The sequence below is a fragment of the Pyxicephalus adspersus genome, chromosome 2 (genome assembly GCF_032062135.1).
Source record: "Pyxicephalus adspersus chromosome 2, UCB_Pads_2.0, whole genome shotgun sequence".
NCBI lineage: Eukaryota > Metazoa > Chordata > Amphibia > Anura > Pyxicephalidae > Pyxicephalus > Pyxicephalus adspersus.
The window spans coordinates 84,700,606-84,723,921 of record NC_092859.1 but is presented as its reverse complement, the minus strand read 5'-3'; the positions used below and the strand labels follow the sequence as shown (position 1 = coordinate 84,723,921).

At 39.3% G+C, this 23,316-nt stretch overlaps 3 protein-coding genes, 1 long non-coding RNA gene and 2 other non-coding genes across 8 annotated transcripts in view; 5 read left to right on the top strand and 1 right to left on the bottom strand.

The window, feature by feature from the left end:
• XPOT (exportin for tRNA) overlaps positions 1 to 2,377 on the top strand; it is a 21,950-nt gene extending 19,573 nt beyond the window's left edge. For both annotated transcript variants that reach the window (XM_072401291.1, XM_072401292.1), the window contains exons 21-25: positions 7 to 122; positions 238 to 285; positions 771 to 842; positions 1,484 to 1,540; positions 1,623 to 2,377. In XM_072401291.1, the coding sequence (XP_072257392.1) occupies positions 7 to 122; positions 238 to 285; positions 771 to 842; positions 1,484 to 1,540; positions 1,623 to 1,649 (320 nt within the window). In that variant the 3' untranslated portion in view covers positions 1,650 to 2,377. The remainder of the gene's footprint in view (positions 1 to 6; positions 123 to 237; positions 286 to 770; positions 843 to 1,483; positions 1,541 to 1,622) is intronic.
• Positions 2,378 to 8,070: 5,693 nt separating this feature from the next.
• RPL18A (ribosomal protein L18a) lies at positions 8,071 to 14,956 on the top strand. Its single transcript, XM_072401290.1, has 5 exons — positions 8,071 to 8,181; positions 10,771 to 10,950; positions 11,658 to 11,787; positions 13,224 to 13,333; positions 14,354 to 14,956. The coding sequence occupies exons 1-5, from the start codon at positions 8,164 to 8,166 to the stop codon at positions 14,444 to 14,446; spliced, it is 531 nt and encodes a 176-aa protein (XP_072257391.1). The 5' UTR covers positions 8,071 to 8,163; the 3' UTR covers positions 14,447 to 14,956.
• Positions 9,795 to 9,925, top strand: LOC140325083 (small nucleolar RNA SNORA68). Its single transcript, XR_011919665.1, has one exon. It is a non-coding gene; the product is annotated as a small nucleolar RNA SNORA68 (small nucleolar RNA).
• On the top strand, positions 11,072 to 11,202 carry LOC140325084 (small nucleolar RNA SNORA68). Its single transcript, XR_011919666.1, has one exon. It is a non-coding gene; the product is annotated as a small nucleolar RNA SNORA68 (small nucleolar RNA).
• Positions 13,528 to 18,548, bottom strand: LOC140323887 (uncharacterized). Of its 2 annotated transcripts, XR_011919459.1 has the most exons (3): positions 18,411 to 18,548; positions 14,138 to 14,269; positions 13,528 to 14,023 (listed from the first exon to the last, which is right to left on the bottom strand). It is a non-coding gene; the product is annotated as an uncharacterized lncRNA (long non-coding RNA). The 2 variants fall into 2 exon arrangements; XR_011919458.1 differs by having other exon boundaries at positions 13,528 to 14,269.
• On the top strand, positions 18,533 to 23,103 carry KICS2 (KICSTOR subunit 2). Its single transcript, XM_072401289.1, has 3 exons — positions 18,533 to 18,857; positions 20,304 to 20,592; positions 21,388 to 23,103. Exons 1-3 carry the CDS (start codon positions 18,533 to 18,535, stop codon positions 22,196 to 22,198), a joined length of 1,425 nt encoding a protein of 474 aa, XP_072257390.1. The 3' UTR covers positions 22,199 to 23,103.
• Positions 23,104 to 23,316: the final 213 nt, after the last annotated feature.

The following is a 23,316-nucleotide window of genomic DNA, read 5'->3' as shown; positions in this document are numbered from 1 at the left end:
TTTCAGGCGGCAAAGATGGATTAGTTGGCTTTGCAGATTTTGTCTACAAACATATTTTTCCTGCATGCTTTTTAGCTCCTTTGAAACCAACCTTCGACCTTGCAGATGCCCAAACCATATTGGTAAGTTGGGTCTTTCCTATTTTCCTGCCTCCTGTACTAATGTGCATTGTGCTCCCTGGACCTTGTGTGGAAAAGACATTTCTAGTGGTGTTAAAACAACTTTGTTTGCATGCAGGCTTTATCAGAGTGTGCGGTGACCATGAAAACCATATACCTGAAAAGGGTAAGATGTTGCATGAAAACTTAGTTCCTCAAAAACTGAGCAAAAAAGTGACACTAGATAAGGTGCAGATTCTTTGGCTGCACTTTACCAGTAATAGGGTTTTATTTATGTTTGTGGACCTTTCTCTTTAATAGTCTGTCATCAGAGAAACATGAAGGCTATCGTTGCCATCCTGGTGATTTTTGTTAAACTACATCAATACTTTGAGTCCATCTCCTGGAACATGTAGAACATTTTTGCAGATTAGGAAGGTTTTCTTCTTGCATGTTCTGGGCCCAATCTTAAAGGAAGGGATCAACTTGGCAACCAGGCATCCAATAAAAAGTTGTAAATAGAAAGACTTCTCTGTTAATTTTAATTCTTTTTCACTGGGTTATAAAGGTATGATATATATATATATCATGCTACATTAGGAAATTATTGGAAAATGAAATTACTTTTAGCTTTTACTATGTTTGCTTATATTGCCTTAAAATTTTTTGTAGGGACCGGAATGCATTCAGTATCTACAGCAAGAATACCTACCATCTTTGCAGGTGGCTCCAGAAATTATCCAGGTAAATGAAAAGATATTTCCAAAATATAACAAGGCATCATATAGCTGAGACCATATTTACACCTGTGGAGTCCATTGTTATTAACACGCCTAATTGTAAAGCTAGGTCTTAATTATAACACTTCAACAATCGCCCTGAAAAATAAAAATAGGTTAAAAATACATTTTTTGTTTTAAAGGGATTTCTCCTTGTTTGCAGAGTATACACAGATAGGTATTGTTAGATAAAAACAAAAACCAGTGTACATTCCTTGTACCCTTAAAGCTGAACTCTGGGTGCACATAATTGTATTTAAATATGTGCACTTTCTGTGCACCAAATGTCTTTACATACTCAAATATATTACCAGATTAAAGGGACATCATTTGGCTATACATAACCTGTGCAGAGAGCAGTGATGTAGTAGGGACCCTTCAGGTGCTTTAGGGGAGCTGGTAGGAGACTTGTCACCCTGCACGATGGAGAGAATTGTAGTGACTGGTAATTTTATTGCATAAAAGTTCTTTCCAAAAGCAAAGTTTCATGCTGGATTATTGCACAGATGTGAAAAAAATACACAAAGATTAGGAATATAACAATATTTTACAATTATTTTCGTATCCTAGAGAATTATTAAACCCTGTTGTGGTCTGATTTTTCAGGAGTTTTGTCAAGCTCTTCAGCAACCAGATGCTAAAGTGTTTAAGAATTACTTAAAGGTATGTACTGATCTTTTTTTTGCAGAATCTTTTGATGGTTTGATGCATTAGAGAAACATAATCATATTATTTTTTTCCCCAGGTCTTTTTTCAAAGGGCCAAGCCTTGAGGAATATACTGGAATTTTCATGCACCTGATACTCAGGACCTCCAGTTAATAATTTATGTAAATTGCTAATTTTGTACATGCCTTTAACTGGTATGCTATATGGATATCATTTTTTGTCATTCAACACGCAATTCATGGTCTTGTAATAAGCTGCAGACCCATCTTACCTGTTACGTGCTACTTGTGGTGGAAAATGTCTCCGGTGACAAGGCGTGGTCTTCTTTTTCTGCCATGTAACAAGCTTATGTTCTGTGTTAAGTGCACCAATTAAATTAATATATTCAATTGGATTTTTATTTTGAAACCTAAAAGAATGAACTGTAAAAAATCAGTTAGCTGTCAGGAGACTCTGTATATATCTTTTTGTTATTTTAAAGAATTCAAACTGTTAATCTTATAATTATGGCTCTCCTGATGCATTGTGGTAAAATAAAAAAGGATAAAGTGAATTTTGTAGATAGTCATGGCAATTTCTTAGAACTGTATTGAAGTCCCTATCTTTATAGTGGCAGCGTACATGCGGACTCAATCCAGAACTCGCTTTTTTAGCTATATGGACTGGACTTGAAATCAAGTAAAGTATAAACAGTATTTATCAGACACACAAGATTGAGATGATCGATGGGAAGATACATTGCTTCTTGTAATGTCTGAATCGAAATCTAGGAGCTCGTTCTACAAAATTTTTATAAAAGGAAAACAATAAATTTTATGTAGTCAAATCTGAACAGATTTTGGTGTCTCTGTTCTAAGTATTTCTGTTGTGAGAAATTTTGACCTATTACATTAATTTTTGTACTTTTATTTTCAGCATCTATTTTTGGTCTTTCTCTCCTGGGTCCAATTCACTATTCTGAATCCACATAGTTCACAGTTTCAAACTTATAAGTATATTAAGCTTGACATGGCCATTTTTGGCAAATTTTGAAGTGGTAGAACACTGAAGGTGAAGGGTAGAGGGCAAGGGCCTTCTTCACCTACAGCCAAGACAGTTTGTGCAATTTTCCAAATCTACCGCAGCCCGTTGCCTTTCAAATATTTTTTATTTACCAATAAACCGGAAGAAACAAGGATGGGGAGATTGTATGAAAAAGGGGAGGAGAATGAAGAATCTAGGGGGGGGGGTATATAAGGGTAGAACACAAAAGTAGAAAACAGGGGGGGAGTTAGGAAGTAATAAGAGGGTGGCAATCCTGGGCTAGAAAGGCAAAGGAGGAGGGGAGAGCAGTGATAGTAGGAAGGCCAGGAGAAAAGAAAAAAAGAATTGCATACATAACTTTGTGCACAGTTAGTGTTGGAAACCTATGTGGTTGAAGTGACTCTGGGTGGTCAAGACCTAGGAGCCATAGAAGGGGGCATGGCTGCACTCTCACACACCCTGAAGTTTTAATTCAGATTATACAAGAGTTGTGCTGGTCAATAGGGTTCTGTAGCCACTGGATCCTGAAAAATCACAGAATCGCTCTCTCCCAGTCAGGTACTGTGCGCAGGAGGTGCCTGCCACCCTTCGTCCTGCAAGTTCCGTCCCGGCGAGGTTGAAGAGGGAGATGAGTTCTGTCCTGAGGCCATGGAGTGTGACGTCATGTTGTTCCAGTCTGCTTTGGATGTCAATAGTTCCATAACAAAAACACTGTTTCCCAGAAAATAAGACAGTATCTTAATAATTTTTGCTCCAAAAATGCACTAGAGCTTATTTTCAGGGGATGTCTTATTTTTTTTTTCATAAACATTCGACATTTATTCAAATTTAAAAAAAAAACGTCAATACATGCGAGTGATCAGAGAGCTGTATATGTCATTTATAATATATAAATTTATATATTTACATTGTTAGCAATGTTTGTGCTGTAATAGGATAATACAATTTAAAGGGGACTGCTCAGCTTCAAGGTATAGTAGTTATTGGTGTCATGCTGATCCTATTCATCATATTACAGAAAGGTCATACTAGGGCTTATTTTCGGGGGGGCAAACGGTATGTACCTTGATTTATGATGAGAATTTTCACTAAAGCGGCAAGCCATGTTCCTTCAGTTAACTGCACCCTAGGCATCCTGACCTGTTCCACTAATGCTAGTGCTTAAAATGGTATTACACCTAATAAAAAGAATTGTTTTCCAACATGAAAACTACCAAAAATGTCACATCAAAATATATAACCTTACGAAAGAACTAGGGGCTTTAGGCATTTAATACAAATAAATTTAAGATAAAATTTCATTACAAAGCTTAAAAAAAAAAAAAAAAAAAAAAAAGGTTGCAAAATATCATAATTTCATGTAGGCAAACTTTGCAATAGTTTTCTAATCTCAAAGTAGTATTTTCAACATGTTTTATGGATTCTCAGTCCGCTTCTTCAGGAAACAACAATGAAATCTAGAAATTTAAATACAATTTAAACAACATATTAAATCATATTTTTTCCAAACTTACAAAATCAGTAGAAATTGCAACAAAATCAAACTGCTTCTTCTGACCCTGCTCTGCTGGGTGAGTCCTCATCTTGGGCTGGCGCCCTGTTTGTGGCCTCAACGAGGTACGAGGCATATTTCAGGCACAGTGCCACTTTCCACCAGTGGCCGAAATTTGAGCCCCCGGCTTGGGCCTAACCTGCCTTGATGGCCTGTAAGGGTCCATCCAACCAGCTACACCCGCAATTGGCTACCCTGCCTTCATTACCTCTGCCCTGCCCCATGGACCACTACCTGGGGTGGTGGTATCCTCCTCACCTCAGTCAGCTAGCTAATTGCAGAAACCCTTTTATTGAAGAAGATAGCTAAAAGAAAAAAAGATGGAGTATCGTACCTTTCAGCAGGAATGGACAGAGGAATTCGCCTTTGTGGAGAGAGCAGGTTCTGCAGTGTGTCTAATATGCAATGATAAAACTGCATCGATGAAACGGTCAAATATAAAGCAGCACTTCGACAAACGCCATATTACATTTGCATGCAAATATCCTGCGGGGGACAGCAGGAAGAAAGCATGTCAAGAGCTACTGTGCAGAGTGCAAGCTAGTCAGCCGCAACTCCGTGTTTGGACCCAACAAGTTGACTGGAATTCGGCTAGCTTTGCTGGTGCTTTAGCAATTGTGAGAAACTAAAAGCCATTCACAGATGGGGAGTATACCAAAACATTCATGCCTGATGTTGCCAATGAACTTTTTGACGACTTTTCGGATAAATACAAGAAAATCAAACGAATAAAAGACATGCCTCTGTTGGCAAGAACTGTTCACGATCGTACCATCATGATGGCAAATCAAATTGAGGCAACACAAGTGAAGGACAGACGTAAGCCATTTATCCCAGTTCAGCATGATTGCATGTATGCTGTCCGTGACACTATGAGGAAAGTCTTGCTGTTTTGCCTATGAAAGGGACAACAAGTGGGGAGGATTTATTCAAGTCTTTCACTGAGCTCGCTAAAGAACAAAATCTACCGATGGATAAACTTATTTCGGTGTGTACTGATGGTGCTCCGTGCATGGTGGGGAAAAACAGAGGATTCGAAGTGCTTCTTCGTGAACATGAAAAGAGACCCATCCTAAGTTTTCACTGCATCCTACATCAGGAGGCGCTTTGTGCTGAGATGTGTGGCGAGCAGCTTGGTGAGGTGACGTGGCTGGTCAATTCAGGTGGTCAACTTTATTGTTGCCCGAGCTTTAAATGATCGCCAGTTTAAAACACTGCTGGATGAAGTTGGGAATAATTATCCTGGTCTGCTTCTGCACAGCAATGTGCGTTGGTTGTCAAGAGGGAAGGTGCTCAGCCGTTTCCCGGCTTGTCTGAGTGAAATCCGGACTTTTCTTGAAATGAAAAACATCGAGCATCCTGTGTTAGCTAACGCTAAGTGGCTCCAGAAGTTCTACTATCTCATGACTGAACATCTGAACCAGCTCAATGTGAAAATTCAAGGCGTTGGAAATCCAGTCTTATTCCTTCAACAAGCAGTGTTTGCATTTGAAAACAAGCTAGAACTCTTCATCGCCGACATTAAAAAAGGTTGTTTACTACACTTTGAAAAACTGGGAGAGTTTAAAGATGCATGCACAGCAAGTGACCCTGCTCAACATCTTGATCTTCAGCAGCTAGCGGGCTTCACATCTAATCTCCTACAGTCATTCAATGCGCACTTTGGAGAATTTCGTGAGGGCACTCGTCTTTTTGAGTTTATCACCCATCCACATGAGTGTGCAGTGGACAGCGCCGATCTGAGTTACATCCCCGGTGTCTCCCTTAGAGATTTTGAGCTAAAAGCTGCTGACCTGAAGGCCTCAGATATGTGGGTGAATAAGTTCAAGTCACTGAATGAAGATTTTGATAGACTTTCACGACAGCAAGCAGAGTTGGCGAGCAAACACAAGTGGAGAGAAATGAAAAAACTTCAACCTGCGGACCAGCTGATTGTCAAAACCTGGAACGCGCTTCCTGTCACATACCACACACTGCAGTGTGTGAGTATTGCTGTACTGACAATGTTTGGCTCTACGTATGCATGTGAACAGTCTTTCTCACATCTAAAGAACATTACGACCAACCTACGATCACACTTAACTGATGGATGTGTCAACGACTGCATGAAACTTAACCTCACCATGTATCAACCAGACTACAAAGCCATCAGCAAAACCATGCAGCACCAGAAGTCGCATTAATGGTAAAAAGTACTTTATTCATCATTGGTTAGCAACAGCATAACAACGTTATTAAAAACAATTCAAAGACTTCTTGTACTTTAAAAGTGTTGGTCTTACATCAAATGCACATATTTACTTGTATTTACTTTTTTTTTTTTTTTGTTACAATCCTTTTTTATTGAATATTAAGACAAAAAATAGCTTGTACAAAAGATAACACATACAGAAATTTAGAGCCTAGCGGCTCACAATTGTAAAATACCAATATAAAACATATGACAATTAACTTAAACATAGCAAAAATAAAAGTAAAATGGGATCCTCCACAAGATTAAACAAAACAAAGAAGGACAATAGAGAATAACATGGAGGGGGAGCTCCCATAACTTAGCTTCTTGTATTGCCTGAATTAGAAGCCCATCAAATATCAGGACATCAATTCCTCAAATACCCTTCAGGGACTTTCAGACCCTTCTCAAATCCCGTTCCAGTAGCTCCCGGGAATGTCTGCATTGATGCCACCTAAAGATTATGGCAAAACATTTAGCCCAGGGACAGATTTGGGGCAGGGCAAGGGCCAGGGGAGGGGGGGGTATCCGACTGGCCTTCGAGAGAAACAAGTGCTAAGTGCAGTGTAACCTACTCCCAACAAAATTTACAGCACTCCAACACTCCGCAAGGCTTATTACCACATTGATTTAAATTGAGGTGATTCCTTAAACCAGTCCCAATGCAAAATGGACATTAAAACATTCAAAGTAAAATAAAAAAGACGCTTTTGTGCTAAAGGGTAAGAAAAGTATCCATGCACAACATAGATTAATTTGGATAACACACAAACCAACAGCCCCTCTAAGGAAGAAGAAAAGAGAAAAGAAAAAGTGCGTTAAACCACCCCCTTATATACGCTCAAATTTAAGTGCACAGGTGATAGAAATTCACTTGCAATTAGCACTTGCGCAGTCTGTCAAAATTGGCAATAGACACACATATACATATATATCTATAGAAACAAACAAGAACGTGTGTGTGCTTGTGACTTTTGTGGGAAAATCTAGTCCGATGGCAAAGCCGAGGTTTGGCCCGCGGAAAGTCGCAAGATTTACCCCCAGGCGGCTCCTTTGATCAGGCATTGTAAGCGTTTATATAGGCGCCTATGTAGAGGAGTTGAAGTCATTTTAAAATATGCTGTTTTCTTAGCGCAGATAGATGTTTTAAACATTTGAACAGCACAAACATTTGTTTTAGGGCTAAGGGTAATATGTGTGCCATTAGAAAGAATGTTTTTTGGGGGGAACAGTGACTTTTAATGCAAGCTCGCCAGTGTCAAACTGCCGGGGATGCACGGCTCCAGCAGCGAGCAGCAGCCAGCACTAACTTCCGCGCAAATACACCAGCGCCTGAAATTTAGTTGATAAATTGATTGAAGGCTTCCGATTTTGGATTGCGAACACGAATTCACGAGCGAGCTTCCGATTTTGGTTGGTGAATCACCCTCATAGAATAGATATAACATTAATATATAGAATAGATATAACATGAATCTATAGAATAGATTTAACATATGAATATATAGAATAGATATAACATTAATATATAGAATAGATATAACATACGAATATATAGAATAGATATAACATGAATCTATAGAATAGATATAACATCTGCAGTTCCTCCTTTGTCCACACGTTTTATGTCACTGCTGCTACAAATCCCTGCTTCCAGATTTTAGCAGGCACAGTATGACTGACTGTCAGCTCGTCCAATGAATATTCGCGGATTCCTCATTGGTGACCAATAGGCGGAGAATAGCTGGGTGACGTATTGGAGCGCTGGCCTCACGACTTCCTTTCGCTCGGCAGCAGGGATCGAGGCAGCATGAAGGCGTCCGGCACTGTAAGGATTTCTTATAAATAAGTGGCGGACGGGAACGGACGGGTGGGCAGTCAGTCGGTTTGTGCTATAGAGGCCCCAGAGAGTGACAGCCGCGCTCAGTGTGGCCATTCGCTGTTTAGAAACCTCGAAAAGAGCGATAGACCCTTGCGGCCTACATCATGGCGGCTTCTTACCATGCGGCCACGGCTGAGAGCTGGGTGGGAGATGGGTTCCCCGAGGAGGGATGGGGCGTGTGAAGAAGAATACCGCATCTTCGTAGTGTTTATCCCCTCGTATGTGAGCTGAGCACCGGGCCGGGGTGGTGCAGCAATGAGCGGCCTACAGGGCTCCCCGCACTGACCGGCCTCACCCCAGCGCCCCGTTCTATGAATCACCGCTGGCTCCCGTGCTCCGGGAGCTCCAAAGCTTGCAGCATATATATTTACACATCTTTTATGCCGGCACTTCTGCTGACAGTCTGCTCAGTGATTCTAAAAGTAGTAAAGCCAGGATTAGGGCTGGTAGCATAATTACAAATTAATTAGCAAGTGCCGCCACATTATATTTCAAATTACATCTGTAGTTATAAACATCAGATGTGACAAAAGGATGCCAACTTTTCTTAGGGTTTATAGCTTTATGTTTAGGTTCTCAGGTGTGACCCTGACATCACTAAAGGCTATAAATTCAGTGTGAAGAAATCCATCCGAGGCTGCAGATATTCTATAGGAGTCATTCACCCTGGAGACATGAGCTGTGAATGCTGCCATGCACAGCTATGATAGCCGCTTATATAATCAGCTTTCACATGTGTTACATTTTCCTAAAGATGAATAAAATGAGCCAATAACAAAATCTGAATAGAGAAAGAAGAAAGAAGCACCAAACAGGATCCTTGAGTCCTCATGGGCTGCACAGTTAGTGTCAAAAGTTGCACGTTAAAGCCTGAGGAGCTCAATCGTAATCCTTCTGGACCAAATTATAGCGGGTGTATGGCAGGCCCCCGATGTGGTTTAGTGATCTACTGTGACCAATCATCAGACAACCACAGTATTCCCTGTAGGGATGGGTGCATTGGTGTGCCTCTCGCTCGTCCTGCTCCCTCTCCATAGAACTGACCAGCACTGTGTACATTGCATGGTTTTTCTGTCATTGGACTCAATAACAAATGGTAATTTCTAGTGACCGAAATGGGACATGTCATGCCCAGCAATGTGGTTGGGTAATGGGGCAAGTGTGAGTGTATGTATACACAAACTTCAGTAGTGACTTTTGCCAACTTTGTGAACAATATAAGGGGTTTTATTGCAAGGCATGCTTCAAGATGTTGCTGTTCCAAGCTCATTTCCACTCAGCATGTGACTAGACCCAGTTATTTGTTTAATATTGGGAAGATAAATAGAAGAGTAGTTTTCTGTTCATGACAGAGCAGCAACCATAGGAGTGACAGGGATAGTTGTGAGGAGACCAAACATGGTACATATTGGGATCCACAGGCATGCAGTTCTGAAACAACTCTATTAAATGAAATGGTGCTTTATTCTCAAGTTCAGATGCATCATACAACACTGCAAGATGCAAAACATTATGTATTGCATGTTTGGGGGGTCCTATTAATACTGTAAATGCCGATACCTGCACACAAAACCCAAAGATTATTATTTTTCTGTGTAATAATCTTGTCTGGTGTGCAAATAGCAACAGAACTTTGTCGCCTTTCAAGAGCTGATGTGCCCATGGAAGTGAAATTCAAGGTTCTACATTTTATCTTTGTCCTAATTTGTCTTTTTGGAGTTATTTGATTTACATTGTTGCAGTAGATTCCTTTGGTTTATCATGAATAATGTGTTTACACTCCTTAGAACCAAGTGAAATGCTGGACATTTCTTGTGGTAGGACTTAACTGTAAAATACTTTGTGTTTTGTTAACAAATGGAACACAAGTATTTTTTAAAGTAAAAAGCAAAGCCAGCATGAAAGACAGTAACACTTAACCTGCTAAACTCCTCCACAAGATATAAGCTTGCATGTGAATGCTGAAATGCACAGCTTTTCACATATGCCGCATTCTTTGTTAATCCAAAAAATGAAAAAAGTTGGGTGAAAAACAAAATCTGAAGAGAGATGGTATCTAAAAGTGGATGGTATTACAATAAAGCACCAAAATGGATCATTGCTTGCAGGGTTCTCATGGGTTTCACTGTGATTTCCAGAATGTCACAGGTTAAAATGAGGGGCACAATTGTGATGTTAAACCAAATCTAGTGTGTACAGCAGCCACCACCCCCATGTCGTTTAGATCTAGCCACCCCCAAAGAACTCAGCGTTGCTGTGTAGATTTCACATTTCATTCTGTCATTGAAAACTATCATGAAGGATTTTTTTCCAATGACCGAAATTTGACATGTTGTACCCAGCTATGTAATAGGTAAGGGGCATTTAAGACAAATAGGACTCTATTTAGACAGTTTTATGACATTTAGCTATTCGTTTATAAATCTTACAGTTCTCTTGAGTTTGGACTGTATTACAACTTTTGCAAGCTGTAGGTTTCCCACTTATAGAAATGTAAATGAGTAACCTTTATTTTACAATTGTGTTTCTTTGCAGCTAAGGGAGTACAAAGTCATCGGGCGCAGTCTGCCTACTGTTAAGGCACCTACCCCACCTCTCTATCGTATGCGAATCTTCGCACCCAACCATGTTGTTGCAAAGTCTCGTTTTTGGTACTTTGTCTCTCAACTGAAAAAGATGAAGAAAGCATCTGGAGAGATTGTGTACTGTGGACAAGTAAGTCATTTGAAATGCAGTATAGTCAGGACCAACATTTTGGCTTTTGGTTTTTACTGCCTTGAATTGTTTGAACATGACATCAAAAGAATTTTAGACCATGATAAAATAAAATGTCGACTCTGCACACAAAACCCAAAGATTATTATTTTACTCTGTAATAATCTTGTCTGGTGTGCAAATAGCAATAGTACTTTGTCGCCTTTCAAGAGCTGATGTGCTTATGGAAGTGAAATTCAAGGTTCTACACTCTTTTGTGTATTTTTTTATTTTTTTTTACATTGTTGCTGTAAATTTGTTTTATTATGACTACTATACTTAGGCTTTAGAGCCAAGTGAAACACTCAATCTCTGGTGGCAGTTTAATAAATTTAGCTCGCAAAGGAAATCGGTAACACACCCTGCTGCCCTCTTATGTAAATTACACTACAAGATGAAAGTTTACAGAAAAATCTCCTGTATTTGGCGTTTTAGTAAAGTCTCCTGTTCGGTATTTTGGGCTTTGGTTTCATCTATTCCTCATAGTGATGTAGGTGCTAGTGGAGAAAACCACTAAGGACTGGAGGGCTGGATATCGGGGACTCCCAGAAATGTCAGATGAAATTCAAGGGACATTCAACTAAAGCTGCAATTTTGGCACGTAACTTTAGTTGGATCGTTTGCACAGACGCTAATAAGTTTGTTTTTTGTGTTAATCCCTTTTGCAGGTTTTTGAGAAGTCTCCACTGAAGGTGAAGAACTTCGGCATCTGGCTGCGCTATGACTCCCGTAGTGGAACCCACAATATGTACAGAGAGTACAGAGACCTGACTACAGCTGCTGCTGTGACACAATGCTGTAAGTAATTGATTTAGTGTTCACTTCAAACTTTACACTTGTCCATACAGACAACATTACCTAAAAATTAAAGTTTGTCTCCCCCCCCCCCCTTCTTTCTTACCAGACACTTTTTACAGTTCTGTAATGCTTTTGTTTGGTTTATATTTTCAGGACACGTAGGGCTTTATTTAGTAGGGTAGTTGGCATTCATCTTTTAGTTGATTAATAATGGATTCAAGAAAGACTCCTATAAGAATTAAAAGGGCTACCAGCTAATGTATTCCTTTTAAATGTGAAAATTCTCTTTAGTGGTTCAGACACCTATGGCTGGCAGTATAATTAGGGAGGAGATGTCTTGTTTAGCATCATATCCCCTATTGCTGATTGAACTGGGGAGAAGTACACAAAATGTCATCCCTGTGCTCTCCGTTTTGCAGCGATTGTAGTATATGAATATATTAGTGGCACACACTTCATTGATAGGCATTTATTAATCTCACCATATTATGATCCTTGTCTCTTGACTGGCCTAGGATTTTGCAGTGTCCTAAATGAATATGACTGTTTCCAAATATAGCGGGGCACAGAATTGAGCTGTATATTTTAAGACACATGCCATGCCCAATGGATAACTATCTGGCTGGAAGTCAAACATTTTACAAGTTTAGGCATGAGAAAAAAAAGCACATTCAGTAGGAAACGTCGGGTGCTTGCTATGTATCTTGCACATATAGTTTGCAACAATGTGGGATAGATAGAAAATGCAAGACATCTGCAGGTTAATGTACCTGTCAAAGGAACTGTAATCTGTTCCCTAGTTGATCTCTATGGTTCCTGCTTATATAATTACAATGACAGCTGAACATATCAAGTCTTAAGGCTTGTTCACAAATGTAAAAATTTTGAATTTTACGTAAAAACTAGAATTAGTTGTAGTTATTGTCAAGATAATGCAGATAGATGACTAAAGTTTATTTTTGCATTTACATATCAATGACCTGAAACCTAAAAGTTACCGTTTGAGGGACTTTATTACTACTTATGGTCAGGTTATAAATTCTTGATATTGGGTCCCCTTAGTTTTAGAAACCTTTATATATGGGTAAATTCACGATTTCCTCTTGATTTTCACTTAAGTCTTCATCTTGAAATACAGTATGATTTACATTTCTGTCTGATAGCTTTTATACATTACTTCTAGAGCAAAAGCCTTAACTTTCTACAGAATTATTAGAGTTCTGTAAAATTGGCAAAGTGATGGCACCATTACATTTGCCAGTGTCAGGGGATTTTTTGGCTCTAGGGAATGCCAAACATTGGATAGTATGGTCTGGTCTTAATATTTAGGATTTTATTTAGTCAACATTTTATAATTTACACCCAGCAGTGTAATTAAGTGTGTTAGGAAATGTAAAAATACTTGTAGTAATAATTTCTATACTCCCTTTCTGCAGATCGTGACATGGGTGCACGCCATCGTGCTCGTGCCCACGCCATTCAGATCATGAAGGTTGAGGTGATTCCTGCCAACAAGTGTCGCAGACCTGCCATCAAGCAGTTCCACGTAAGTAGGAAAAATCTCCCACAAGCTTTAAATAATCATATACTGTATACATGGGTAGAATGTTTTGAAGTTTGGACTACTGTAGGGACCTATGCGATAGTGATTAGAAAATGTGGCCTTCAAGGAACCCATGGCCACTTTTCCTTTGCGTTACCATTACTCCTTTTTGAACCACCAAGAGAAAGAAAGTCATGTAAGCTTTAATTCGATTTTTAATTCGGGCTTTTACTACTTTTGGTATAATAGTACAAAGTCAGATGCGCCAGCACTAACTGGCCTCCCGTGTGGAAGGAGTATTTCATGTTCCATAATTGCTTTTTGCAGGAGTGAAGAAAAAGGGAGATCAGGCATGATGGTAGTTCTTTTGAATTTGTCTAGCATTTAGCAAAGTAAATGAATGTCCCTAAACTAAACATCTTTTAAATTGTACTTTCCTTCTGCCCCTATCATTCTGACAAAGGGTAGGCTTGTTTTTGGACTTCAAATTTGTGTCAAATTCAACAATTGGTCATTTGGCTCAAAAAAAGCCAAACCTTCCCTGTTCATCACTAGGGTATACACTATACCTGTCGTTTAGAGGTAAAGTGTCTAGGGCTGTACACATCTAACAATGCTACCAAATGGGCCCTGAGCACTGGGGTCAATTCAGACACACTGTTGGCGAACCTAATAGAGGCAAATTCGACCACCCTAAAAAAAAAAAAAAAGAATTTAAAGCTCCTGACCTAAGGCGACCTAAGGCCGCTTTCAGACTTAGAAATTCAAAGCCATAGCTTTTTGCTGCTTTCACCTATCCTCACTCACCTACTGTGCATTCAGCTATAGAGTTTGACAATTATTTAGTCATGCAGTTGGGGTGCAGTCCTTCTCCAGGGAAGTCAGTTGAATGTCAGCACAGTTTGAGCCTGTAGTGGAATGCTGTGGTCAGCCCCAAGTCTGAAATGGAAAGTATAGTTGTATTGTTTATGTAATGCAATAAAGAAAGTGACAGAATTGACCAACATGGTTTTTGTGTTTCAGGATTCCAAGATCAAGTTCCCTCTGCCACACAGGGTTCTGCGTCGCCAGCACAAGCCCCGCTTCACCACCAAGAGACCAAACACCTTTTTCTAAGCAAGTCAACAACTCGCTTTTTGTTCTCTGGTCAAATAAAATTATTTGTGAAAAAAGTCATGTCTTGTTACGTTTTCATCTTTTTGGGTTACCAATTGCTGTGACACCAAATGCACGTTTATCACAATTTTTTTGGTTTTTTACCTTTGTGGTCTGGAGTTTGAACATATTTGATATAGAGCATTTAATGTTACTGGTGTATCCCTTTCCCATTTCTTTTTTCAAGAAGGCAGTAATGAGCAAAGGTTGCATTACAGACTGTGACCATATATATGAAAATGTAACATCTTAAATAACACCTCAACACAATTAGGCTGTACATGCCCTGCATGGTGCCTCTCATATAGATGTGACCCTTGTGTGTTTTAGTTCCTTGCATAAACAAAATGATGCAGGATTGATAAAACTGTTGTGATGACAGTTCATTAAGAATGCTACCTTTATGCAATGCATGTGCGAAATGGACTCATAAATGTAAAAATCCTAATACATACTGCTATTTTTGGTGAAGTTATTTTTCTTATCTACTGTCTACAATTTTATTTTCCTCCAATTAGTCTAACACTGCAAAAGCTGGTTCTTTAGTGCAGCTACCAGCAAGGATGTATCGTTATCCACTGGGTGCTTTTCAATTTCTTGATCTTGATATTGCTGCTGCATTTGTCTTGTGTTAGAAGATTTTTTTTTTAAGTAAGGCCAGTTAGGCCCACCACCAGGAACTACCTTGTGTTGGTTCATTGGGTGCACTTAACTGGTGTCCCACATTAACCATTTTAACAAAGTTCTTACTGCATGACTACAATGACCTGGATACTACTGGATCTGAGGTCTTGCTTCATATCTCTAGGTAGTTACAGCCTACTTTAATTACCAGTATTTTGGAGTTTAAACACAAGGGTGAGTCCCAGAGTAATGTATTCATAATCCAGCTCACGGTCTAATGCTTCTGTAGCTTTCCTCCAAAGGTGCCTGGAATTGTGGTGCTCAGCATCTCCAGTGGTTTTTTTTCTTTTTTTTTATGGAGAATAGAGGGCAGATGAAAAATGTCCTCAGTATATTTGCAATATCTTGGAACAATCAAGCAGGTCCCCCTTGCATTACAGCATTAAAACAAACTGATAAGGGTTATAAAAATAAAAAAATCTGAAAATAGTATACACTGGAACTCCGTGAGCAACCATGAAATTATGCATCACCCTCCTCATCATGCAAACTCATAATGGGTAAATATGCAGCGGTGGTGGTAAATTGAATCCGAAAAACCATGTCTTATTAAACTTCGTCCCTTTCTGGATCACAATGGTGTTTTAACTTTTTTCTACATGCTGCAGGATGTATTTTCTTTACAGCCAATTAGCAAAAACAACACAATGAAAATTACAAGGAGCACACAGCAGCTGACGTGTGCAAACTTGGAAAGGTAAGGTGTTGTATGAGGATGGCAAAGTAAACATCCAACATTAATGGAGTTGTTGAGGGTGAGGATCACTTCTAATTAGTGATATTGTTATTAATAAATAGTATTTATATAGCACCAACATATTACACAGTGCTGTACATTAAATAGGGTAATGTCACTACCGAGGGCTGACATGAAGATGTAAAACCACTGCCGAGAAAATACTGTTAACTAGTTAGTTCTTTGCTTTTCTGCCTTTACTTTTTCAGGCAGTTTTTAGATATCAGTTACTCTTTGAAGGTTCTATCCGTCTAAAATGTTTGCCTTATTTCTGAATATATATATATGTAATTATTTATTTTTATTTTTTTTGACAACACATTTCATTAACATACTATATTTGCTGAATTTGTCTGACACTATTGGGTGACATCCCTAGTAATTAATTTTTATGATTAGATGTTACTAGTACATGTGTTTTAAATAAATGTAAATAAATATATATTTATTTTTTGACCAATACCTGAGATGAGGGAGGTATTCCACTGATTACCAATATCGGGGGAGAACACAACAGTGGAAAGAATGGGGTTATTCAAATGGTCAGCAATGCTGAGAAAGGAAGAAATCTGCTCTTACTAACCACCAATGTCCATTGAGAGGGGTGATTCCTTCCACCAACTTTGACAATGGGCCATTCTCCCAATTAGCACCAATACATGGATATTTTTTCCTCCCCTTGACTGCAGATACTGAAACAGCAAGCCCCACCGTGAAACCCACCTTAACATAATGCTGCTGTGCTGTACATTATATGCCAGAACCCTGCATTCAAAAAAGCTATGTTATATATAACATATTTCTGGTTACTGATCTGTGTATGGTTTTAAAAACCAGATGGTGCTCAGAGAAGGTTATGTATATTTTCCCAAAATGCTTACTAAAAAAATATTGCAAAAATCTGGAAAACATTTTCTTCCTAGCACAAAAGAACACGTTTCTGCATTTTTACAAGGAGCTATAAAAGGGAGTAAACAAGTGTTTTAGAAGTCCATTAAACAAGGTCACTATCATTTTCTTAAGGAGAAAGAGCAAGGGTCATGGTGGACTAATTCTTCAGAGTGGTCCTATAGTCAAAGCAACATTGTGAGACATTACTGAATGGAGGTGCTATCTCAAAAAGATCTAACCTTCAGCTGAAAAGTTCTGCAGACGGGTCCCTGTGATATTCTGGAGTCCAGTCTCCGGGGTGGCAAGCACACTATTAAGTAACAAGGAATACATGCTCTTTCTCTTTCTTTATACTCACTGAAAAAGATGGGGACTCAGTAATATACTTCCATTGGCTACACTCACTGTATTGTATGTATAAGGTTTAGGCTGCACAGACCTTTTCCCCAACATTTAACCTGAGGCTTTTAAAGCCCATGTTTAAAATTCCCATGCATTCCAATATGCTAATCGACATCAGGGGGTTTCCTTGAGGCACATTTTTGAGTGTTATACATAAAGCTCCTTGCAAGGTTATAAAAATTAAAACATGAGGTTAAAAACGGGTAAACACGTCCTTTGACTTCAACGAGGGTGTTTTCCCACGTTTATAAATACTTGAAAACCTAATCGCAGTAAAAACGTGGCAAAGAGCAGCATAGACGTTTTCCAGCTGTTTAACGGCAAGCTTGAAAACACCTGAATTTCAAACATGGGCTGAGGAATGTAGCCCTCTTTGGACAGCAGCACCTGGGAGAGGGGGAGTTAGGTAGATTGGTGCATTTATACATAATTTGCGGGTTGTTTGCCCCTTTGTTGTTTTACCTTTATTTCCTCCACTTTTTAAGCCGAGAGAAAAGACTGAAGGTTAATGGGAAGTATAATTTGTATATTTTGGAACAGCTGTGAGCATCACTTTGATGTATATACTAATCATGTATTGTAAATTAAATCATGGTATGGCTTTGCTGCATATAAGTACTAGTTACCTGTAAATACCAAGATGTCTCTCATTGTTTAAAGAGGAAGTAAACTCAAACGTCACCCAAAACAAAAAAAATACACCTTCAATCCCGCAGAGCAGTCGATCGGTCTAGAGGTGTCTTCTATCAGGTCCCGTGTTGTCCTGGCATCTGTCTCTGGGCCGGCCAGTTAGGCGCCGCCAGCTTCTTCTCTTCTTCCGAGTTCTTCTTCCTACCTCACCTAACCCAGGCGCGAGATCTGGTGACGTAGATGGGAAAAAATTGCGGATCTTAATGCGCATGGACAAGATTTGCATTTTTTTTCCCTTTTTGACGAAAGGGCTCCTCAAGAGCATCCCGGGGTGGGTGACGTAGGTATCCCTGGAGGCTTTGCACTCCCAGTTAATTATACTCTACATAAAAAAGTTGTTTACTCTTTTATGTAAAGGGATAAATGTCAGTAAAATTGGATGAGGTGGGGGGGCATATGCAGCACTTCTATTGTATTCAGCACAGCAATCATCTAGTTTTTAGAGCCATTTGTTATTTAACTAACCACTTAATGTTAATTATCTGCTCTATAAAGCTTTTCAAAAAAAAAAAAAAAACTTACGTCATCCACACTTCCTGCGTGATCACGTGTTCTAGGTAAACACTGCAGTCCTGTGAGTGTGCGGCCTCCCTGGATTTCCGAGCAGTGACGGTGATTTGTTCTGTGCCGCGGTGGTTCCCTGTATGGTGGTGCCCCAGAAAGCGGGCGATGCTCCGTCTGCTGCGGAGCCCGAGGATGAAGATGATGAAGAGCCGCTGTTACTGATGTCAACCGCGATAATGATTCCTCTGATGAGCCCAGCGGTGACCGTAGAACAGAATGTACTGCACACCTTCTTCTCCCACCTCGGCCAGTTCTCTTATGACAAGGCCAAGGACAATGTGGAGAAGGAGAAAGAGACTAATAAGAACGCCGGGGCGTCGTGGTCGTCCATGCTGTCGGCCCTGGCACACTTGGCGGCTGCTGAGAAGGCTTATCACAGCATGAGCTTCCTGGGACAGAAGCCGGGTCAGTATGGCCTGCACAAACACCTCTCGCCACGTGACCTCACCTGTCAGGTGTCACAGGATGACACCACCTGCTGGTCACCTAGACACATAGCAGCTTTATCATATTCCCCGTTCAGATTGCCCCCTCTAAGGCTATGTACACGTGTGCTATGTACACACGTGCACACGATCTTTCACAATCTTTTCCAAGGACTGCACGATGCATGAACAAGCGCTGTACATACAGCTTTGCTCTTTGAAGTGGGGAGGGGGAGAACGACAGAGTGGCACTCCGTTGCGCTCTTTCCCCCTTCACTTTCATTATGATCGTTCATCGTCTGTGGATCTGCCAGGACGGTCGTTCGGACAATGGATGACGAGCACTGTACACACGCCAGATTCTTGTCCGATATTGCCTCTGAGCCGATTATTGGACGAGAACAATTGCACGTGTATACCTAGCCTTAGGTTATATTTTACGGTCAGTGACCGTAATGGGAAAATTTGATTTCACTTCCTCCCCTGGAGACACAACCAGAAATATCCCAAGTCAGTAGAATTCCCATCTAATCAATAGAAAGGTGTCACTGTAATTTACCATCGCCTCTTACAGAGATGACAATTGTTTTTAGATTTCTACCTAATTTATATGGTTTAGTAATAGCCACCAGCACAAAAAGATGGAATAATCTTCCTAACAAGTAGACAGCAATACTAACATGACACAAGAGCTCACCCTTCCATGCTTTATCCTAATGAATAGAATGCTTTACAATCACTTAAGTAATAATTCCCACAGTGATTTAACAAGATGGGAAGTAAGGGGGTACAGCTTTATTTATTTATTTTTTTTATAAAAACTTTTACAGCTAGTGAAGTCAAAGAATAGTCTGAACTCACAATTTACAATATTTTCCTAGGTCGTGTCACAAAAAGCCAAATTATCAGGTGGAACTCGGTAATAACAGGGCTATGGATTTATTTAGTGTAGATTTGCTACAAGTTATATGGAATTTGTTTATTGAGGTTATGGTGCTTTCATCTCACAGCACAGAGTTGCTCCCTCATCCCCTCTCCATAAATCGGCACAGAGTTGTAACGCACTTGTTCATTCCCCTGTCACTAGATAGGATCAATCATGATGTTAGCCCTGCTATTATCTTTTATTAAATTGCCTAACACCTCCCACAATGTACCTATTTACAACATAAGTACTAATTGACTTATCATTCCAGAATGGGAGGTCATCATAGTTGTTTGAAATAACATAAGACAGAGGACACAGAACACATGGCAGCTCATCGGGCATTTCTTTGTAATTTTAAAATCAGTATAAGAAAATGCTTTCAGTGGTCTTTTTAACTGTATTAAAGAGAACAATTGAAGTAAATTTTTAAGGTTTAAGCTTGGAAAAATGTATTTTCAGTGTATTCATCTGATTCTTGAACTTTTATTCTGTTTGCAGGTGGTCAGTCATTCTTCAGCAGAAAAGATTCAATCAGGACAAATTATACTTCACTGCACAATGAACTGAAAAAAGTTGTGACCACAGGAAGAAATGCTATTGGCGGGACAGCCCCTTACTTGGAAGAACTTCTCTCCCATCTGTCAGAGCAGTTGTGCTATTTTGTTCAGGCTCGTATGGAGATTGCTGATTTCTACGAAAAAATGTACTCCCTGAGCAATCAGAAATTCATTAACGCTGAGGAACTGGTCAACATTTTAGAAGTCATTTTAAAAAAATACAGTTCCCGGTAAGAGCCATTACTCCCACAGTAGTAGTAAATGTGTGAACCAGTTCAAATAAGCAATATAGAGATTTAAATATTTTTATACAGTAACCCATGGGAACACAGTAAAAACCCTTTTGTAATTAATATACAATAAACCTTGAGCTTACATAGGGCTAAGAACTCTCTCCACCCAGTATAACAGTGCTGAGTCTAATATCTAGAATATCAGGAATTTCTTTTCCCCTTTTAGTAGCTGAATGTAGAGCAGGGTTTAAAATGGTCACAGATATTAAATTGTAATTGTGACACCTTACAACTTGCCTGGTGATGAACACCAAATGTGTGCAAGGTTGAGGACTGTTTACTTCATTAGGCCCTCGAATAATTGTATGTCAAGCCAAAAATGGACCTCTTGTCAAGTTTTTATTGCTGTCTGTGTCACTGCTGGAAACATTCACCCTTCTTTTTCCGAAGACAGTAAGGTAGACGAAATTGAAAATTTTGTGAGCTTTGGAGGAATTTCCCCTAATATCCTGTTTCATCTTAAAAACAGCATATAAAGTTGATCTCCTTAGTGGGGTGCATACAGCAAAGAACAACCTGATAGAGGTTTTACTCTTCCCTGCTCTATACAAAACTGAGCAACCTTTTTTTTTTTTTACCAGTATTGGGGAAACGTGGATATTTAAGTCAAAAGTATGACCCAACGTCACATTACACTCAATACGTTATATTGATTTTGCTTTATTTTGTAAATATGTCTTTGTTCAACTGATTTTATGTGGGCCCATATTTACATATTGCTTTGTTTTGTAGCTTCCATCATCCTCTCTTGTCTCCCCTTGAAAGTGGATTCCAGCTTGAAGTTGATGTTCTTGCACACCTTTTAAAAGCACAGAGCTTGATTTTTGAGTGGAAGTTTCTCTTGTCCCTTGTAAACCTGCACAATGCCCATACCAAACTACAGACTTGGGGTCAAATATTTGAGAAGCAAAAAGAGACCAAAAAACATTTATTTGGAGGACAGTCACAAAAAGCAGTGCAGCCTCCACATCTTTTTCTGTGGCTAATGAAGTTTAAAAATAATCTCCTTGCCAAGTTTACTTTTTACTTCCATGAAGCCTTAAGCCGGCAGACCTCTGAAATGAAGACATTTACTACTAAAACAAATCCAGACTACTTTGGGAAAATCTCCAGCTTCATAAGAAAATATGATGCAGTCAACGTGTCCTTAATTTTTGATAACAGAGGTTCAGAAAGCTTTCAAGGTCATGGCTACCACCACCCAGATTCTTATAGGGAAGCCCCCAAAGGTGTGGACCAGTATCCTGCAGTGGTGTCATTGCCTACTGACAGACCTGTTATGCACTGGCCCAATGTTATTATGATAATGACTGACAAAAGTGCAGATCTTAACACTTTAGAGAAAGTTGTATACTTTTATGATGAGAAAGTTCAAAGTACCTATTTCCTGACACGTCCTGAGCCACATTTTACCTTTGTTGTAATTTTTGAGTCAAAAAAGTCAGAAAAGGACTCTCACTTTATTTCTTTTCTCAATGAACTTTCCCATTCTCTCAAAAGTTCCAGAGTATTTGCAAGTTTAAAGCCAGGCTCAAAGGGTTAAAGGGATAGGTAAACATGTGACATATCCAAATACACAGTTTGTTGTCTTAGACAAGTCCTAGCTTTAAAGGGCAAAACCAGCCATCACTGAAATGTAACTTTCCCTAAAACCTATCTTGAAAGATTCTAGAATTATATGATAAATTTACTTTCCCACAATGTGCACTCCCCCCATCTGGAGCTTTTCTGCGCAAACAGCTTGTGAAGGATACGTGTGCATTGTTGTGAAAGTACATTTAATTTTAATATCTTAACAGTTCCAGCTTAATTTCTTTTAGCCAAACCCACTACAATGATTTATTAAAGCTCCCTAAAGGTTAGCAGACTATACCAGGTAAACCTGTGTGATCCTGCAAACCTGAAATGGATCTGATCCCAGATTGAAAACGTTTGCCAAATAATTTTTTATAAATCCATTCTAGGTTTGCAGTATTACCAGGTTCACCCATGACAGTCTATCTTAAGTCTTGGAGAGCTTTAATAAAATCAGACCCATTGTGTGTCCTTAACTGGCTCCTGTAACACCAATGTAATACTTTGGTATCTGCTTGTATTTACATAGGACTGTATTACCCATTGTGGGTGGCTTTACTGTTAACCATTGGATTACCTTGACATTTTTTGGGTAGTGGGGGGGAACATTTAGACCTTCTGCCAATTTTTTATCGCAGCCCGGAGAGATTAACTGTCAAAAGTGCAAATGGTGAGGGTGAATCTTCTAATAGGAACAAATGTTCTGATGACAACTGTTTAAAATGAAAATCCACTTCAGTTTAATACAATTTCCTTTTACTTCCTGTTGCATGTCACAAAATAAATATAAACCTCCCAGGCAGCACCAAAAAACATGGGTGTTTTTATCCCCTTGCTACTGCAAATGTACAAATAAAATTCAATTTGAGAGACTACACTGGTATTTATATTGAGGGTTTCTTCTGAAACTTTCATTTGCCTTTCATTCTCAGACTTCAGTACTTTCTAAATCACCAAGGCAGACCAAGCACATAACCAGGGAAGTAAAAACTCTTTAAGTTGTATGTGTGTTTTGGGCAAATGCAAGAGATATACAACTGCCCCTCCCTAGATTAGGCATAAGCAGAAACGTAATGCCTTTAGCAT

Excerpts from the sequence above, each read along its gene's own strand:
- RPL18A (XM_072401290.1), top strand. Across the intron at positions 10,951-11,657 it reads AGATTGTGTACTGTGGACAA|GTTTTTGAGAAGTCTCCACT; the intron begins GTAAGTCATTTG and ends TCCCTTTTGCAG. Across the intron at positions 13,334-14,353 it reads CTGCCATCAAGCAGTTCCAC|GATTCCAAGATCAAGTTCCC; the intron begins GTAAGTAGGAAA and ends TTTGTGTTTCAG.
- KICS2 (XM_072401289.1), top strand. The coding sequence starts at position 18,533 with ATGGTGGTGCCCCAGAAAGCGGGCGATGCTCCGTCTGCTGCGGAGCCC. Across the intron at positions 18,858-20,303 it reads CTTCCTGGGACAGAAGCCGG|GTGGTCAGTCATTCTTCAGC; the intron begins GTCAGTATGGCC and ends TTCTGTTTGCAG. Across the intron at positions 20,593-21,387 it reads TTAAAAAAATACAGTTCCCG|CTTCCATCATCCTCTCTTGT; the intron begins GTAAGAGCCATT and ends TTTGTTTTGTAG.